General features: G+C 42.5%; 1 protein-coding gene across 2 annotated transcripts in view; it reads right to left on the bottom strand.

The window, feature by feature from the left end:
* Positions 1–21,179, bottom strand: part of LOC126412810 (periodic tryptophan protein 2 homolog) — a 117,721-nt gene that overhangs the window by 83,990 nt on the left and 12,552 nt on the right. Inside the window, exons 3-4 of one of the 2 annotated variants that reach the window (XM_050082593.1) lie at positions 17,895–17,989; positions 17,692–17,820 (exon numbers count right to left, since the gene is read on the bottom strand). In XM_050082593.1, coding sequence (XP_049938550.1) covers positions 17,692–17,820; positions 17,895–17,989 — 224 coding nt within the window. Of the gene's footprint in view, positions 1–17,691; positions 17,821–17,894; positions 17,990–21,179 lie in introns of those variants that run through there. The other variant, XM_050082594.1, reaches the window with a different exon arrangement.

Below are 21,179 nucleotides of genomic sequence, written 5' to 3' on the forward strand. Positions count from 1 at the left end.
AAGTTATGCTCTGTGCAAAATTCTACAAGGCGGCTTCCTCTTTCATTTCTTCCCCCAATCCATATTCACCTACTACGTTTCCTTCTCTCCCTTTTCCTACTGACGAATTCCAGTCACCCATGACTATTAAATTTTCGTCTCCCTTCACTACCTGAATAATTTCTTTTATCTCGTTATACATTTCATCTATTTCTTCATCATCTGCAGAGCTAGTTGGCATATAAACTTGTACTACTGTAGTAGGCGTAGGCTTTGTGTCTATCTTGGCCACAATAATGCGTTCACTATGCTGTTTGTAGTAGCTAACCCGCACTCCTATTTTTTTATTCATTATTAAACCTACTCCTGCATTACCCCTATTTGATTTTGTATTTATAACCCTGTAATCACCTGACCAAAAGTCTTGTTCCTCCTGCCACCGAACTTCACTAATTCCCACTATCTAACTTTAACCTATCCATTTCCCTTTTTAAATTTTCTAACCTGCCTGCCCAATTAAGGGATCTGACATTCAACGCTCTGATCCGTAGAATGCCAGTTTTCTTTCTCCTGATAATGACGTTCTCTTGAGTAGTCCCCGCCCGGAGATCCGAATGGGGGGACTATTTTACCTCCGGAATATTTTACCCAAGAACACGCCATCATCATTTAATCATACAGTAAAGCTGCATGTCCTCGGGAAAAATTACGGCTGTAGTTTCCCCTTGCTTTCAGCCATTCGCAGTACCAGCACAGCAAGGCCGTTTTGGTTAATGTTACAAGGCCAGATCAGTCAATCATCCAGACTGTTGCCCCTGCAACTACTGAAAAGGCTGCTGCCCCTCTTCAGGAACCACATGTTTGTCTGGCCTCTCAACAGATACCCCTCCGTTGTGGTGGCACCTACGGTACGGCCATCTGTACCGCTGAGGCACGCAAGCCTCCCCACCAACGGCAAGGTCCATGGTTCATGGGGGGATATATGCCAACTAGCTCCGCAGATAACGAAAAGATTGATGAAATGTATGATGAGATGAAAGAAATTATTCAAATAATGAAAGGAGACTGGAATTCGATAGTACGAAAAGGAAGAGAAGGAAAAGTAGTAGGTGAATATTGACTAGGGTAAGGAATAAAACAGGAAACTGCCTGGTAGAATTTTGCACAGAGCATAGCTTAATTATAGCTAACACTTGGTTTAAGAATCATGAAAGAAGGTTGTATATGTGGAAGAAGCCTGGAGATACTAAAAGGTTTCAGATAGATTATATAATGGTAAGACAGAAATTTAGGAACCAGGTTTTAAATTGTAAGACATTTCCAGGGGCAGGTGTGGACTCTGACCGCAATCTATTGGTTATGAACTGTAGTTTAAAACTGAAGAAACTGCAAAAAAGGTGAGAATTTAAGGAGATGGGACCTGGATAAACTGAAAGAACCAGAGGTCGTAGAGAGTTTCAAAGAGAGCATTAAGGAAAGATTGACAAGAATGGGGAAATACAGTAGAACAAGAATGGGTAGCTTTGAGACATGAAATAGTGACGGCAGCAGAGGATCAAGTAGGTAAAAAGACGAGGGCTAGAGAAATCCTTGGGTAACATAAGAGATATTGAATTTAATTGATGAAAGCAGAAAATATAAAAATGCAGTAAATGAAGTAGGCATTAAGAAAGCATATGTCTAAAAAATGAGATTGACAGTAAGTGCAAAATGGCTAAACACGACTAGTGTAAGGATGTAGAGGCATGTATCACTGGGAGTAAGGTAGATACTGCCTACAGGAAAATTGAAGAGACCTTTGGAGAGAAGAGAACCACTAGTATGACTATCAAGAACTCAGGTGGAAAACCAGTTCTAAGCAAATAAGGGAAAGCAGGAAGGTGGAAGGAGTATATAAAGGGTCTATACAAGGGCAACATAGTTGAGGGCAATATTATGGAAATGGAAGAGGACGTAGATGAAGATAGAATGGGAGATATGATACTGCGTGAAGAGTTTGATAGAGCACTGAAAGACCTGCGTCGAAACAAGGCCCTGGGAGTAGACAACATTCCATTAGAACTACTGATAACATTGGGAGAGCCAGTCCTGATGAAACTACCATCTGGTGAGCAAGATGTATGAGACAGGCGAAATTCCCTCAGACTTCAAGAAGAATATAATAATTTCAATCCCAAAGAATGCAAGTGTTGACAGATGTGAAAATTACCACACTATCAATTTAATATGTCATGGCTGCATAATACTAACACGAATTCTTTACAGACGAATGGAAAAACTGGTAGAAGCCAACCTCGGGGTAGATCAGTTTGGATTTTGTAGAGATGTTGGAACACTACAAATTATCTTAGAAGATGGATTAAAGAAAGGAAAACCTACTTTTCTAGTATTTGCAGACTTCAGAAAGCTTTTGACAATGTTGACTGGAAAACTCTCTTTGAAATTGTGAAGGTGGCACAGGTCAAATACAGGGAGTGAAAGGCTATTTACAATTTGTACAGGAACCAGATGGCAGTTATAAGATTTGAGGTGCATGAAAGGGAAGCAGTGTTTGGGAAGGGAATCAGACAAGGTTGTAGCCTATCCTTGATGTTATTCAATCTAAACATTGAGCATGCAGTGAAGGACACAAAAGAAAAATTTGGAGTAGGAATTAAAATACATGGAGAAATAAAAAACATTTTGAGGTTTGTCGACGACACTGTAATTCAGTCAGAGACAGCAAACGACATGGAAGAGCAGTTGAACGGAATGGACAGTGTTTTGAAAGGAGGATATAAGATGAAAATCAACAAAAGCAAAACGAGGATAATGGAATGTAGTCTGATTAAATCAGGTGAAGCTGAGGGAACTAGATTAGGAAATGAGACACTTAAAGTAGTAAAGGAGTTTTGCTATTTGGGCAGCAGAATAACTGATGATGGTCGAAGTAGAGAGGATATAAAATGCAGACTGGCAATGGCAAGGAAAGTGTTTCTGTATAAGAGAAACCTGTTAACATCAAGTATAGATTTAAGTGCCAGGAAGTCTTTTCTGAAAGTATTTGTATGGAGTAGAGTTGTGTATGGAAGTGAAACATGGACAATAAATAGTTTAGACAAGAAGAGAATAGAAGCTTTCGAAATGTGGTGCTACAGAAGAATGCTGAAGATTAGATGGGCAGATCACGTAACTAATGAGGAGATACTGAACAGAATTGAGGAGAAGAGGAATTCATGGCACAACTTGACTAGCAGAAGGGATCGGTTGGTAGGGCATATTCTGAGGCATCAAGGGATCACCAATTTAGTATTGGTGGGCAGTGTGGAGGGTAAAAATTGTAGAGGAAGATCAAGAGATGAATACACTAAACAGATCCAGAAGGATGTAGGTTGCAGCAGGTACTGGTAGATGAAGAACCTTGCACAGGATAAAGTAGCATGGAGAGCTGCACCAAACCAGTCTCTGGATTGAAGACAACAACAACAACAACAACAACAACAGCAGTTGGTTTCCAGAAATCTAAAGTGATCTGAATGACTGTGAATAAAGGAAAATTTTGAACAGAGACATGTTTTTAAAGAAAGTTTTAGATTCCCTTATCCAGAGGAGGGCATTAAGTGCTCCATAGCAGGCCCTAAACAAATGTAAGTAAAGCCTTTCTTATTTTTAATTACTAATCTCAATACAAAGTTAGCATTTGTGATAAAATTTGATACAAAAAGACAAAATATGAAGTACACAAATACCATTGTAGCACAATTCTGGCCTTGTAAAATGGACAGTTATATACTGCCCGAAGATGCCATTGCTGCGAAAGACATCGACCATGAAGTGATGCAGGTGGTCCACAATTACATTTACATAGTCCACAGCTGTCATGGTGCCTTTGATTACTACTGTAAGTCCAATGTATCCCATAGGAAAATGCTGCCACCACTGGCCTGCATCAGTGGCATGGTGCACGTTTCAAGCAGCAGTTCACTATGATAATGACGTATCTGGATGCAGCTAACGACCTGGTGTAAGATGAGATGTAAATTATCTGACGTGTCTATATGTTTCCCTTGGTGTACAGCATAATCTCGCTTACCCGAGTCCTCTACAATCTTGATTATGTCTTTAGGTCTACAAGGGTCAGCTGCTGCAGAGCCCCATGTTGAGCAATATGTGCTGAGAAGTGTGCTTTGAAAGAATAGTGCCTGTGCCAACACTGTGCTCAGTTCATCATATCTGTCACAAATTGCTTCCTATCCTGCTTCACAGAGTAAGCAATCCTCTGACCATCTTCTACAGTGAGGTATGGATGTGGCTGATACCTGTCACCAATTTGTGGTTTCACTGCCTTCCAACCACTTTCCATAGATGCTCACAATAGTAGCATGCTGCCAGCTAACGAATTTCCCCGTTTTTCAGGTAATAATAATTTGTCATTTGCCAAAGTTGCTTATGTCACTTGATTTCGGCACTTTCAGCCTGTATTACGAATAGAATGATTCCCCATTCATCTCTGCTCTGCTTATAAACTTTCCTTGCTGTGCAGTGTACCCAAAATGCCGCCAGTTGGCATTCACTGTTGGCAGTGGTCATAATATTTTGGCTCATCAATGGAAGTATGAGCAAAAACAATTGATTACAGTTTTACAAAAGAAGCCTTGCAATTTATTGCAGCTACTCAATATCAAAAGCAATTCTCTTTGTCACTGTGTGTGTGTGTGTGTGTGTGTGTGTGTGTGTGTGTGTGTGTGTGTGTGTGTGTTTTTTTTTTTTTTTCTTTCTTCAAAGTTGGTTTTATTGAGTGTTTTTGAGGTCCTCATGCTGCTTTAGGAAACTATTGTCCAGGTGTTGACCTGCAAATTTTGAAATTGTGGTGAAGAAACTCTTTAGGTTCCTTGTAAGTTTAACTACATACAAATAAACAAAACAAACACCATCCAAACAGGCCCTGAAAACTCAACAGACAGAATAAAATTAATTTCAACAGAGTACTTGAAAGTTACCATTTGAAACATTAAAGCAATTTCATGAAACATTAAAGTAATTTCATGACTGGGTTTCCCTATCTTAAACTATACAAAATTAATATGTATCAGTGGGTGTCCAGCTTTGACAGACCATGCAGAGCACCTGTTACTCTCCTGTCTACACCTCTTCAACAGCTTTCAGTGTTAAGCAGCCCCGTCATGCCTTATGTAAGCAGGCAGCAACCTTCTGTTTGGTTATGGACAAGAATACAGAAGAATCAGTCTCCTCCCACAAATTACATCATTCAGGAAGGATCTACAATACAACTGCAATCTTGTCAACCAGCCTCAATCAAATGAACATTCACAGATAAATGTGCCAGTATTTGATACCATTTCCTTGTATCTGAGAACAAGAGTTTACACTAGGGGGAATGGAATAGAACATAAGATGACAAGCATAGCCTATGAACACTGTGTTATTGTTTTTGACACTAGCAATCGTCACACAGTATATAACACTATACAGTTAGAATCATGATGCAAAACTCTGGTCTTGCATGGTGTGTGCAGTGTTTCTGATGAAAAATACAAATGGTGTAAGAATAGAAGAACATAGGTGTCTTAATTGGTAAATAAGGATGAAACGTGTGTAGGCAGTGCACTTAACTGTAACAGCAGCTCTAGCCTTTCCTTAGCTTTGTTCTCAGAATTTGCAGAGGTCGGTTTATACTTTTTACTGGCTTCTCATGACAACTGGTGAGGAAATTTGAAAGTGGAACACTGACAACTGAGATAACCCGAAGAAGGGCTAGCAGTTGAAGACATTTACATTAAAGATAATCTCACATTTCAATAGTTACTGAATCTCAGTTTCTTATGTCTGCAGTGCCATATGTGGAGCACTTCAAATATTTCATTGAAGTACATATAAGGAAGACAATATCAACAAAATATCATTAATGAAATGTGAAATATACATTCAACCTGTCACATTGGTTACCAGAAAAAGGAGATTGCTTACAAATTACTCGTGGGACCGATTCTAGAGTATCGCTCATGTGTATGGGACCTGTTGGTTGGTTGTTTGAGGTTAAATGGACCAAACAGCAAGGTCATCAGTCCCTTGTTTCAAATAGACTCCATTCTGCTAACGGGACATCTCAGAAAAGTCAGAACAATAAAACGGAAAAACGTAAAAGGGCAGCACGTCATTTGTAAAAACAAATGAGGGAAGTCGGCAAGAGAACGAACCCAACACTATGCTGAAGCAGCATAGGCAAGACCACCTGTGACTTAAAAGGTACAACTGCTATAATGCAGAAAGTACGTATGGGAATAGAAAGACTAACCAAGCCTTAAAAAGAAGGGGTAAAAACAGAGTAAAAGAGGAAGAAAAGAGGATTCCGGTCAGGGAGGTGAATCGGGAATCTCTGAACACTGCCTACAGTGGGAGACACCCAAACACTCACCGCCCTGCCCCGACACCAGAGAGAGATTAAAAACTTTAAAACTGAGAATAAAAACCACTCTCCCGGAGGAAACCGAGAACCAGAGAGACCATCCGGGAATCGTCAGCCAACATCAAAGGTAAAGTGTGGGGGAGTCTGTACTTAGCACGCAGAGCCAAAAGAAGGGGGCATTCAACCAAAATGTGGGCCACTGACTGGAAGGCTCCACAACCACATAGCGGGGGTGGCTCATCACGCAAAAGAAAACCATGGGTCAGCCTGGTATGGCCAATGCGGAGACGACACAGTGTGGTCGAGTCCTTGCGGGAGAGGCGAAAGGAAGAACGCCATGGGCCTGGTGTCACCTTAATTGCACGAAGTTTATTAGACAGTGGAGTAGCCTCCCAAGAATTGGCCCATGACTGTGCGAAGTGGGATTTGATGTGAAGCTGTAAATCCGCTGCAGGAGGGGTTACAGAAAACGGGGGGTAAGTAACTGCTCCCCCAGCCAAACTATCAGCGAGCTCATTACCCGGGATACCCACATGGCCCGGGACCCATAGGAAGTCAATAGAACAAGCAGCACGGTGAAGATCAGTGAGATGGTCATGGATGGCAGAGACCAAGGGATGGCGCGAAAAACACCGGTCAATAGCAAGAAGGCCACTCATCGAGTCCGTACATAACAAAACGCGGTTGTGTTGGGATTGTTTAATAAAGGTAAGGGCCCGGGAAATTGCCATCAATTCCGCAGTAAACACCCCACATGTAGGTGGCAGCAGATGATTTTCCGTTCCAACAAAGGACGTGAAGGCATACCCAACATGATCAGCAGATTTAGAGCCATTAGTGTAAAAAACAACAGCATCCCGAAACTCCCATAAAATTTGGCGGAAAAAGGAACGGAACACCACCGGGGGGGGATGGAATCTTTCGGACCGCGGCGGAGATCCATCCGAATTCGAGGCCGAGGAACTAACCAAGGAGGGGTGGAGGGGAGGGAGCGAGGAAGACAGGACAAAGAAGGAAGCCCGTCTCCTGGGTCCGTGGAGAACTAAAGGCAGTACCAACTCGAACTCTGAATGACTGATGGATCAGGAACTGGCGGATAAAAATCGGGAGTGGGCCCCGAAGACCCCACTGATGAAGGGTTAGTAAGATGTGATAGCACCATGCCGTGTCATAGGCCTTGCGAAAGTCAAAAAACACTGCAACCAAATGGCGGCGCTGGGAAAAAGCCTGCCGAACTGCGGATTCCAAGCAAAGTAAATGATCGATTGGAGATCGTCCCTCTCGAAAGCCACACTGGTAAGGGGACAATAGATCCCGAGATTCGAGGACTCAAGTGAGCCGACGGGCTACCAGCCGTTCAAGTAACTTACAAACAACATTGGTCGAACTAATTGGCCGATAGCTGTCAACAGATAGGGGGTTCTTACCAGGCTTAAGGACAGGAACCACAATGCTATCCCTCCACTGAGAAGGGAAGTCACCCTGGAGCCAGATACGGTTAAACACCCGAAGAAGATGTTGCCGTTGTGGAGCACTGAAATGTTGAAGCAGTTGGTTATGAATGGAATCTGGGCCAGGGGCCGTATCATGAGAAGAAGATAGAGCAGAAAGAAATTCCCATTCAGTAAAAGGTTCGTTGTAAGATTCTGACTCACAAGTGGTGAAACATAAGGTGAGAGCTTCAGCCTGCTGTTTTTGATGAAGGAAAGCAGCTGGATAGGAGGCTGACGCTGATGCCACTGCAAAATGGGTCGCAAGATGTTCTGCGAGAACTAATGGGTCCGTACAAATGCCATCTGGGAGGTGAAGGCCTGGGAGGGTGGACTGCCGATGGCAACCTTGGAGAGAGCGAAGTGTAGCCCATACCCGTGACAGAGGGACAGTGGAACCAAGGGAAGAAACGAATCATTCCCAACATATCCGTTTGCTCTGTTTGATTAAATAACAGGCTTTAGCGCGAAGGCGCTTGAAGGTAGTAAGGCTGGCTACGGATGGGTGCCTCTTAAAGTGTTGCAAAGCTCGACGGCGATCACGGATGGCAATGGCAATGGCCGTACTCCACCACGGGACTTGCCGGCGACGAAATGGTCCAGATGAGCGCGGGACAGCAAGGTTAGCAGCGCGAACAATCGCGTCAGACACGTCACGTAGGACGTCATCAATACAACCCGACAAAGAGGGAGAAAACTCGACCTGTGCAGTGTATAGAGGCCAATCGGCGCGGTGGAAAGACCAACAAGGTAACCTGTCCATCGGGGAGCGGGAAGGGAGCGTGATAATCAACGGGAAATGGTCACTATCACAAAGGTCGTCGTGTGGCGACCAGTGTAATGAAGGGAGGAGAGAGGTAGAAGAAAGAGAAAGATCAATGGCAGAAAAGGTACCATGACCGGCACTGAAATGAGTAGGGGAGCCATCATTAAGAAGGCACAGGTCGTGGTCTGCAATAAATTGGTCTATAAGAAGACCTCGTCTAGATGGAAAGGCACTGCCCCACAAAGGATGATGAGCATTAAAATCCCCAAGGAGGAGGAAGTTGCTGAAGAAGGGTGGTTAAGGCAGCAGGTGTAAGAGTCCTGTCAGGAGGGAGATAAAGATTGCAAACTGTGACTGCAGAGTCTAAGTGGACCCTAACAGCAACCGCTTCCAATGTAGATTGGAGAGGAATCCACGTGCTAGCAATGTCTGTACGGACCAACGTACAAACGCCACCAGAAGCCCGCAAGAGTCCGACCCGATTTCAACAGAAAACACGGAACCCACGGAGGGTCGGTGAGTGAGCATCAGTAAAATGAGATTCCTGGAGAACCACACAAACTGCAGGGTAGGACGAAAGAAGGGATTTCAATTCAGGAAGGTGACAATAGTAGCCATTACAATTCCATTCGAGAACCACAGAACGATGGTTTAAATGAGGGCTGAACACGCTACATCCAGTCATACCGCCGGGTCCCCACCCGTCACCGACAAGGAGGGGTTGTCCCGGGACTTATGTTTCTTCTTCTTTTCAGGCTGAGATCGAGGAGGGCTGTGTGGCATAAAGGAGCCAGCTGCAGCAAGATCAGGAACAGAAAGAGACCGGGCGACCTGGGGGCCGATAGACCGCGGCTCTCGCGGTCGCCGCGTGGCAGCAGACCTTTGACCTGGAAGGTGCCGGGAAGGGGCATCCCGGGAGAGGCGCCCTTGACCGGCAGACGCCGAAGGAGTGGGACACTTCTCCGGCTGGGGAGGGGGAGCAGCGCCCAGAGGAGAAGGTGTGGGAGCCGCAGGGGAGGGGGGAAGGAGAGGGGTCCGGGATGGGGGTAAGGAAGGGGGATGAAGATGTAACCAAGGCGTAACTAGATGTCATGGACACAGGGTGCAATCGTGCATATTTCTTACGGGCCTCTGTGTAGCTTAAACGATCAAGGGACTTATACTCCTGTATCTTTTTTTCTTTCTTATAGACTGGGCAATCTGGTGAATGTGGAGAATGACCACCATGACAATTTACACATACAGGAGGGGGAACACAGGGACTCCCCTCATGGAGTGGACGTCCACAGTCACCACAGAGAGGGTCCTGGAAACAGCGAGAAGACATGTGGCCAAAACGCAAGCACTTAAAACACGCATAGGAGGTGGGATGTACGGCTTCACATCACAGTGATAGACCATAATCTTAACTTTCTCAGGAAAGGTATCCCCTTCAAAGGCCAGGATAAAGGCACCAGTATCAATACGATTATCTTTAGGACCCTTCTGAACGCGCCGAACAAAGTGAACACCCTGCCATCCGAGATTGTCCCGAAGTTCCTCATCAGTTTGAAGGATGAGGTCCCTGTGAAAAAAATCACACCTTGTACCATATTTAGAGACTGGTGAGGGGTAATGGACACAGGAATTGTGCCAAGATGGGTACAGGCACGAAGGGCCGCAGATTGGGCAGCCGAAGCAGTTTTATCAGCAACGAACCCAACCGCATCTTGCTCAGGGAGTCCACTTCGCCGAACTTGTCTTCAATGTGTTCCACAAAGAATAAAGGTTTGACACTGGTGAAAGTATCTCCATCAGTCCTGGTGCAAACTAGATAACGGGGGAAAGGTTTTGCCCCTAGACGACGGGCCTGACCCTCTTCCCAGGGGGTAGCCATGGAAGGGAAGGCCGAAGGGGCAAGAGAAGCAGCACTTGAGGAATCAGTACCACGCAGAGAGACGGCCGCAGAAGAACGGCCAGAGTTTTGGACCCGTATGCATTTCATCTGCATAGCGTCCGCCCTGATACCACCCACTCCGATCAGGGGCTCTCCTCACGGGCGCCACCCAGCCACAGCAAGGGCCGTCTGGCACGGCGGCCATTGCCGGGAGTTCCGATGATCCAGGATGACGAGCAACCACTCCAAGGCGTGCATGAGGAGGTCACAGCTCAGGTATCAGAAGTGTGATCCCTGTGTGTTCAGGGGGCTCAACCAAAAGGGTACATAGCGACCCCACCACACGGGCTGGCTACCGTGCTGGGTATGCACCCTAGCATCAGACAACGACGTAAAAGAAAAGGTGGAATGTACTAGGAGGGTGCACGTCGGAGACACTAGGTAAGGTGCTCTTCCCCAAATGGCTCACACTACGGAAGAGAAATTTTGGAATGGAGGTCAAACCCGAGAGGGGGACCAAGGAATGCCAAAAGGAGGAGATGATTACGCAACAAAGCCGGAGTGTAAAACCAACAGAACCAGGAGGATAGCGGGGGCCAACATAAGCAAGGACACCAATAGAGGGAGAGGAGAGGGCGAGGGGAAAGGAGCATGGAGGGGAAAGGAGGGGAAGGGAAAGGAAATGCAGCCCGGGAGAGAAAGAAGGCTGCAATGGCTCGGGGCCCCGTGCTCGCCACGCACGCATCCACAAAAAGAGTTGTGGACCCGCTTGGGGGGATGGGACCCGTACCAAATAGGACTAACAGGGGATGAAGAAGATATACAGAGAAGGGCAGCACAGATGGTCACAGGTTGGTATGATCCATGAGAGAGTGTAACAGAGATACTGAAGACAGACGTGAAGTATCAAGAGAAAGTCTATTAGTAAGTTTCAAAAACTGGCTGTACATGATGATTCTAGGAAAATCCTATAATCCCTTATGTATCACTCACACAGGGATTATGAGGCTAGATTAGAATAATTACTGCATGCACAGAGGCATTCAAGCAATCTTTCTTCCTGTGCCCCATATGTGAATGGAACAAGAAGAAACCCTAATAACTGGTTCAGTGGGATGTACTCTCTGCCATGCACCTCACAGACATTTGGAGACCATGGATGTAGGTGTAGATAAAGTCTGCTATATAGTTTTTTTGAGGGCAGAGAGAGAGAATAAATCCAGTAAATGATTTTTACTTACCATGAAAAACTCTATAACATAATGGTGATACACCCGTTTATCAACCATGTAATTACACTACAATAAACATATGCACAAGGAAGATATGGTATACCATGTGTGGTCAAAAGTAAGATCTTATGAGGTATCACATGAAATTTGTGACTGGACTGAGGACTTTTTGGTAGAGAGTGTAACGAAGCAGGGTTGCCCACTGCTATACCATTTTGGTTTTACACTCCTTCAGTAATTTAGTTAAGCAATGAATTTTTTTTTTCCCTTCATTTTCACTACTCAGATTCCGACTACAGATTCTGTGGCCTTCAGCCTCATAGTACAGAATTCAGAAATAGTTTAAATAAAATTCCCATAGTAAAATCTATTATTTCAGTACATTCTAATGTCTATTCTGAAAGTAATGAGCTAATTAGTTTTATTGGAAATGCATCCTATTAAAAGTTATGAACAATGACTTATATTGTGCAATACATATTAAGTAAAATTTGAGTGAGCTAATAGATCGAATTCAGCTATAAGACTGCATCCAAAAGAAAGCCTAAATTTTACTGATTCCAGCAAAGTGTTTAAATTAACCAAAAGTCTATTAGTTAAATAGATCCTAAGACTTGAAATCTGTAGCCTGTATGACTTTCGGTGCCAATTGTGACCAAACTACTAAATAATTCCGAGATCTGTTTTGATACTTTTGCTACCTTTATTTTTCTACGTAAAATGACTCCAGTCTCAACTTTGTAAGTGCATTAATTAAGAATTAAGTAAATTTGAATAAGTAAAAATTATTGTTGAAGATGGTTGCCATGGTTAGAAGTCGGGAATTCCCACTGCGGATGCACAAGTTAGTTCCGCGTAATTTAAATTGATACAGCTCACTCATGTTATTTAAGTAATAAAACCCAATAGTTAACTTCAAAACCAATTTAGAAAGGATCATTTTAACCCTGGGTAATTATAAACTATAATATATTAACAGAAATAGTCAAATATTCAAGCACTCGTCTATATAAGGTCCGAGCTGGTGCAGTTCTCAGTTATTTCTCCGTCAGATTCTCATGGAGCAAAAGTGCAGCAAGTCAGTTAATTTTTCCGGTCGGTACCAAAAAAGTGTAATTGTGAACATTGTTAAAGACTGGAAGTTTCCGACCTACCTAATGTGACGATTAAGTGTAAGAGGCCTGGTCACATGAATATTGCGTGTGTGAGTGATAACAAATCGCACTGTGGTTGTCATAAATGTTCAACAATGAATACAGTCTTGACTTTTGATTTTGGAAAACTTAATCTGCGATCCTGGCGTCTTAATTTCAGTGTGATTTAGGCGAGACGGACGCAGCTACCGGGAAGACAATATTGAATAAGCAAAGCAAGGTAGGTCGGGAACACTGCGCACTATCTACTGGGTGAGTAAATGTTTCAATACATCCGGTTGTGACGTGAACTTTAAGTGGCACTAATACAAGGATACAGCTCAGCACATCACAAGAGCACACAGTAAGTTATCTTGGATGGAGAGTCATCCGTCCTCAGATGTAGATGCAACTTCGGATGTGCCCCAGGGAAGTATGTTGGGACCCTTGCTGTTCATGTTATATATTAATGACATTGCAGACAATATTAATAGTAAAATCAGGCTTTTAGCAGATGATGAAGTTATCTATAATGAAGTACATCTGAGAGAAGTAGCATAAATATTCAGTCAGATCTTGATAAGATTTCAAAGTGGTGCAGAGACTGGCAACTTGCTCTAAATGTTCAGAAATTTTAAATTTTGCACTTCACAAAATGAAAAAGTATTATCCAATGACTAATATAATGAGTCACTATTGGAATTGGTCAACTCATACAAATACCTAGGTGTAACACTTCGTAGGGGTATGAAATGGAATGACCACATAGGCTCAGTCGTGGATACAGCAGGTGGTAGACTTCGATTTATTGGTAGAACACTGGGGAAGTACAATCAGTCTACAATAAAAGAGTGCTTACAAATCACCTGCAAGACTGGTTCTACAATACTCCTCAAATGTGTTGGACCCGTGCTGGATAGGACTAACAGAGGATATTGAACATATACAGAGAAGGACAGCATGAATGGTCACAGGTTTGTTTAATCCATGGGATAGTGTCACAGAGATACTGAAGGAACTGAACTTGCAGACTCAAGAAGACAGACATAAACTGTCCTGAGCAACAAAGTTTCAAGAACCGGCTTTAAATGATTACTCTAGGGATATACTACAACCCCTATGTATCCCTCACACAGGGATCATGAGGATAAGATTAGAATAATTATTACACACAGAAGCATTCATTCAATCATTCTTCCAGCACTCCATATGTGAATGGAACAGAAAGAAACCCTAATAACTGGTACAATGGGACACACCCTCTGCCATGCAGCTCACTGCAGGGTGGAGAAAAATTGTGTCACGAAATTTTAACCTTGGATAGCTGATGCCAGCAGGAAATTAGAGATGTGTACATCGACAATGCACCATTTTTAAACTATGGAAAATTGGCAACACGCGCTCCGATTGCTCTGTTGCCGTTCGTTGGTTGGTGGGCAGCGCTATGGTTGTCGGTTCACACATACAAATGTCCCTCGCCTTGTCGCTGCCCCAACGTGATACGCACACATGTCGAATAGGTCTTGTTGTTTGTCTCCAACTCACCTCAGAGGCATTCACACGTAAGCTTTGCTTCGGAGCACACACACGTCACCTGCGATTTAATCATACAGGAAGCATGGACGCACAGTATTCATTTGAAGAACAACGAGATAAGGTTTTTGTTAACGGACTAGCCAATGGTAATGTGCATGAAGCTGGACGTTTGTATGAGGAACAATACCAAGCAAGATGCCACCAACACCCACAAACGTTGACAGCAATTCACCGGTGACTTGGTGCAACAGGGTCGTTAGCAGGATAGCACGGTGATGCTGGAAGACCTCTAAAATTAGGGGATGCTGCATTTGAAGAGACTGTTCTCGAGCGCTTTGAGGAAGCACCTATGACCAGTACTCTAGCGGCTGAACATGACATGGGGGTCACACATCGGTTAGTATGGGAGGTTTTGAGGGATTATGGCCAGCATCCATTTAGTTTCCACCCTGTCCAAGACCTAAATCTTGTGGTGGACTATGAACACAGGTAAGGGTTTTGCCATTGGTTTCTGTGATGTGCTGCACGAGATCCCAATTTCCCTACCATTGTATTATTTACTGACGAGTGCACCTTCCATCGGGATGGCCTTTACTACACACTCAAATGTTCATTAGTGGGCAAGGGAAAATCCTCACATCACATATGTCCACGGACACCAGGAACGATTTTCGCTCAACATTTGGGCAGGCATTGTGGGTGACCATCTGATTGGGCTGGCCCATCTACCTCCTCGACTTACCAGGGCAAATTACCTTCACTTCTTGCAAGAAACTCTACCTGGCCTGCTGGAAGACGTTCCCCTGAACATACGGCTATGCATGTGGTTGCAGCATGATGGGGCACCCGCACATAACAATCGTCCTGTGCGCTGATGTCTAAATGAACTCTTCGACTGCTGGGTAATTGGCATACGTACTCGTAGGACACAGCCTCTACGATCACCAGACCTCACGCCACTGGACTTTTTCCTGTAGGGATTCTTCAAGGTTCTAGCTCACCCATCCGGACACGAACCACTTAGAAACAACGAGGAATTAATGGATCGCATTCAATATGCTGCCAATCACATCAGGGCAATGGCAGGAATCTTTGAAATAGTCCGGCAAAACACCATTCGACGTTACCAGGCTTGTGTCATGTCAGAAGGTCACCAGTTCAAGCACCTGGTTTAAGTAAACAATGTCCTAGCTATAAAAAAGACATCAATCATGAAGTGATGCAGGTGGTCCACAATCACATTTACATAGTCTACAGCTGTCATGGTGCCTTTGATTACTACTATCAGACCAATGTATCCCATAGCAAAATACTGCCACCACTGGCTTGCATCAGTGGCATGGTGTATGTTGTAAAAGACTTTCTGTACATGAACTAACAGTTGTTGACAGGTTTGTTCCTTGTACGTTGTATCATGAAACTACAATGGATGTGTCGGACCCCGGCAGATTTGCCCCCAGGCCCTCAGGGTGGAAGGCTGGCACGCCACCATTGAGCGCGCAGGTCACCTGGGATAAATCGCGATCTCCAGCAGCCAAAGCATTTGCAGTCATGTGTTGTCCAGAGCATCTGGCAACAGGGCAATTCCGCAGCCAATTGGAGCTTGACGTGCCAAGTTTCGGTAGTTTAAAAATTGTGCATTGTTGACCTACACAACATTAGTAATTTTGGTTCCTACTGACATAAATTATCCAGGGTTAAAATTTCGTGACAATTTTTCTCTGCCCTGTAATTAGATGTATTTTTAATTTCAATCACTACAATAGATACATACTCACACATCTTTCAAGGAAATTTATCTTGCTTTTCATTTTTAATAAAAATAATTACAAACTCATGAATATTCAGCTTATTCCAGCCTGATACAAGTAGATAATGAATTTATCATCTACTTGGACCTTTGAGTGCTTTGGAAATATTCTACCAATTATATTTCTTTTATTTTGGCATCTGTGTTATGGATCTCTTGGATCCCAAAAAGTAGCTGTGACATACATATCTTTCTATGACCTACACTGAACACTTCAATTCTCAAGCAGCTCATAACAACAACAGAAGTAAATAAGACAGCAGATGAGAGCTTTCTGTACTGCCAAAGCACAAATGACACAAACTTCCTTTGTGGTTTGCTAAAAGACTAACAGCCAGTGGAATATGAGTGAACCCTAGTAAATGCAAGCTGAAAATGCTTGAATGCTGTTGACTTGCAGTCACCTGTCATTTACACCAGACAGAATTCGCATTTGCCAGTGCTAGTTCACTTGTGTCAGTAAAACAATCCACACTGCTGTGTATTACAACTACCACTGCCAGATCAACAAGGCTGAGACAAAAACATGCAGTACTGAATGGAGGCTTGAAGATGACGAGTAAAGAGAGCATTACTATTGCAACATCAAGTATTGAGTATGAATGGAACAAGTTTGTTTACAAGCAAGATACACAGTCTATCGACATTTGTACAGTTGTGCAGATGTTTTCAGTGCAATACTGATACAAAGACAAATGGGGCAAGGAATCAAATGGAACATAATTACACTGTATTGAGCAACAGGAAACTACAGGTCACTTATACCAAAATATTTAGAAAATACACCTGCAAAAACCCTGAAATTTTATCGGTGGCATTTGAGTTCATACAGTGAAAAACCAACAACTTAGAGAAATTCTACCACAGACCACTAATGAAGCAGATAATAACATGCAGAAATTTTATAGTGATGTTCATTTTTATTAGAGCTAATATTTCTTTCTATGTATATGATAAAGTAACCTTTCTCAGACTTGACTGTAACAAAGCCATGACAAAAAGCTTCAAGCGAATCTTAGAAATCCTGATGATGGAGCTTTCTCTCCAGAATACATACTGGAAATACAGCAACACCTAAAAAGCTGAAGTACAGAAAGCCGACTGACTCATTCATTCATAAAACATAGATTAAAATGAATTTATTTATTAAGGCCACCTGGAGCTGCCAAGCACAAAAACGACTAAATAATAGGTCACAAATATGAAGACGGGTCTTTCAGGATCTAATATGCATCACACTTTAAAAAACACCATATTTGTGACTGATAGCTGTTCTTTCCTCATATTTATAGATCTAAACCTGTCAGAGCTCCAGCAATTAGCCAGTACACACAAAATTCTGTTTCAAAAGATTCACTGCATTTTTAACCTCTGTTTACATAGTAATAATTTTCTTAGAACCTTCAGTCTATTCTAAGTACAAACACATAGTTTTAAGACAGCACTTTTGATGCAAAACTTACCTTTATTTTCTTTGGAAACAGCAAAGTGTTTGCCATTTGGGCTAAACTTCACACAACTAACTGAATGTTTGAAATGATGCCTGTGTATAACAGTTCGACTGATTAAACTAATCAGATGTGCTTCACCAGCTGGAAAAGAAAAAGATTAAAAATTATTTCCTTTTAGAGATTCTCCATCAACCTACAAAGGCATTACTACTTACCTTCATTTACAGATATTAAGATAGAACCACTTGGTGAGATTTCAGTGGTGGTGTAGTTGAATCTACTTTCGACTGGAAGAGTTGTTGAACGATTGCTGGAATTAGACAAACAAAACATTAGTAAAGCAGGGAAAACAAACTTCAAAGTACAAAACCTTCAATATGGCGTGTCTGAACGAACAGCTGGATTACAGCTTCAGTACTTATCAATACTGGGCCAGGCTTTTTTGTACCAAATTGATAATGTGGCCTTCTTTATTAAACCTGTTTGTATTATAATCACCATAGAAATGTACTATATTCCACAAAAAGAAGAAACCAATGGACATTCAAACTCCAGGATTTTACATTACAAAGTATCGGAAAATGACAATGATACAAGGTGAGGACATGTGGACAGCTAAATAGCACACAGTGAAATAACAAAAAACTTTCTTGGGCTAGCTTCCATTCATTCATCTGGGTACAAGTTCCATTCACTTGTATTTAATTTTCGTTACAGCCTTTACTGAATCTTCTATTCCGGTTTATTGTCACATAATTTTGTTTTCATGACTAAATTTTTAATCATCTGTTTCTTTTGTTTCTTGTTCTTCTGGTCATGGTTTTCAAATGTCCTAAATATAAAAAAAGCAACCGATGCTTCTATGACTGCAAAGTTTATTTCTACTCTCTCCTTTCCAACATGTTAGTCACAAATTATTTTAGTCTTCTAGTAATTTGTTTCTAGGCTTATTTCCAACTTGCTTTATAAATTTCTCCCATTTATTGTTGAAGTTTATTTGTGAGAGGGTAAATAGTACAAAGTCACCAACAAAACAATGGCAATTTGAGTGTGTTCCATGAATACCTATTTCTTCTTCAGTTTACCACTGTAAAGACCTGCAAACTTCTTACAGCAGTACTGATAATAGTTTAAGTGATAAGGAATCTGCGTCTCTGGCCCCTCTTTCAATTCTAAATCTCCCACTGTTCTGAGAAAGTGTAGTGGAAGCTGCAGCAATGATGTACAACTTCTTCAGTACACTGAGATAGGTTGAATAAATGCCTTCTTTCTCTTGGGCTGTTGGTACAGATTTTATTGAAACTAATTCAAAAGTTTTTTTATTACTTACGTTACCAAGACAATGTGGTAATTCATACTCATTATCCACTCTGTAATTTTATTTACAACGTGTAAATGGTCCACTGTGATCTATCCACTGCTCAGGTCAGCTGTAATGAAATCTAGACTTTTTCCCACACAACTGGTAATGGTTTAAGTAAATATCTTACACACTGTGGAGAGGAGGCTGATGTGTTTACAGGTTGTCTTTTGTGCCTCCTTTTTATGTGAAGTCCAACAAATGTAACACTGTTATTGTTTGGGAGAATTTTCTTCCTTCACAGACAATCTGTACACATTTTGCAAGTTAATTTTTTAATACACTGACATGAGATTTAATGACTTCCAATGAAACACCATTTCCACATGCCTTTCCTTTTTCCATATTTTGAATGGCTTTATGTACCTTATCTGGCTTCAGTTATGAAAAGTCTTATCATTATTATCATTCCTAGCAAATTTCTGGAGGTATAAGGGAGCCCAAAAACCATACCCACAGTTAGTTGGGAGTTAAGGAACTGAACAGCAAGATCATCAGTCTGTCAGTCAAGGGGTAGCTCATCTGGAGTTAGTGATGTCCAGTGGAAATGTGATGAGATGATGGAGGTACACGTAAGTGATAAAATCACAGTACTAAGGCACTACTGGTGCCAGAGGTGAGAAAAAATTTACAAAGAAGAAAAAGAATATGGATTGAGCCAGTACATATGTCAGATCAGGTGAAAGGTTTCCCAGGGCTCACCTGTAGCAATAGTAACCCTACCCGCATCTGACCACCCACAATTAAGGGTGAAGGCAGTTACAGAGTAAAGAAAGCCTTTTGGCTGGGAGATTTATATGAGCAAAATTGGGAAGCCTAAAATGTGATGGACATCAGTTGGACCATCAATAATAAAACACTGTACAAGGAATAATTACGGCAGAAGATGGTTATCCTCCAAGGCTCTGCAGGTGATAGGAGCCATCCCTCCCACAGTCGTCCTACCCCTGAACTATTATAGAAAAAGTACGAAAGAGGGGAACAGCACTCACTATTCAACAGAATGCTATTCCTAAAATAAAAAATAGGGTGTGATCGAAAAAGAGATAAACCACATTGAGAAGCAATTAAAACAGAGTAAAAATGGAAACACCCAAGTCCAATAACTTCACCCCACCTCAAAGTTAGTTTAAAATGTTATATCTGAGAATAAAAACTACTTTCATGGAGAAATTGGAGAACCAGATCAAATGTGTCTCAATTGTCTGCCAATATTAAAGGCAAATAATCTGGAAGAACATGCTTACTATGGAGAACCGCCAGTGGACTGCCGTCAGGATATAAGCTACTATCTGTTAAGACTCCACAACCAAAATGTGGATGAGGCTTGTTACAAAAGTAAAACTAAGAGTTAACCTTGTATGACCAAAATGGAGATGACATAGGATGGTGGACTCCTTCCAGAAGGAGGAGTGACATATATTCCAGGCAACAAATGATTTACCTGACCAACAGGAGATGTAAAAGCATATCCTGCCCTAGACATGATTTGAGAGCTGCCAGTGTAGATGATGCTTCACACGAACTGAAAGGAACAGGCTGCAAAAGGTCATGGTGGTGGGGGGACAAACTTTAGGGCCTTAAAATAGACTAGCTCTAATCTTCTAATTTGCAGCCTCGGTACTAACCAACACAGAGAAGAGGGTAGTGGGTACAGGGAGCCACAGGGAACATTTTAAGAAATATAGGTGTAGGTGAAGATCCCAGCAGAGGGCCTTGATGTGCATTCCACCAGATAGTCCCACCCGAGACTGGGTGCCTGGCTTGATGCTCCTTGTATGCATGTTGGATGTTTAAGAAATTGTAAGGTGGTAATTGCATAAGCGAGCAACAGTTATACTGTTTCAACTGAAGTGCGAATATCCCCAACTCCAGCGAGGAGATTGTCTATGGGACTAATCTGGAAGACACCAGTGGCCAGTAGTACTCCATGATGATGAACTGGATCTAACAATTTCAAAGCTGAAGCTGCCAGTGAACCCTGAATCTAGCAACCAGTCCAATTGGAATGAAACCAGGGCCCAGGCAGCACTATATGCATCCCAAGAGGCATGAACATGAAAGCAAAGTTAGGCTTCTGCATGTAGATAGTCTTTAGTTGATGAATATGGGCCAGTCAAGTAAGGTTTTTATCAATAAT

Source organism: Schistocerca serialis, chromosome 7, assembly GCF_023864345.2.
Source record: "Schistocerca serialis cubense isolate TAMUIC-IGC-003099 chromosome 7, iqSchSeri2.2, whole genome shotgun sequence".
NCBI classification, from domain to species: domain Eukaryota; kingdom Metazoa; phylum Arthropoda; class Insecta; order Orthoptera; family Acrididae; genus Schistocerca; species Schistocerca serialis.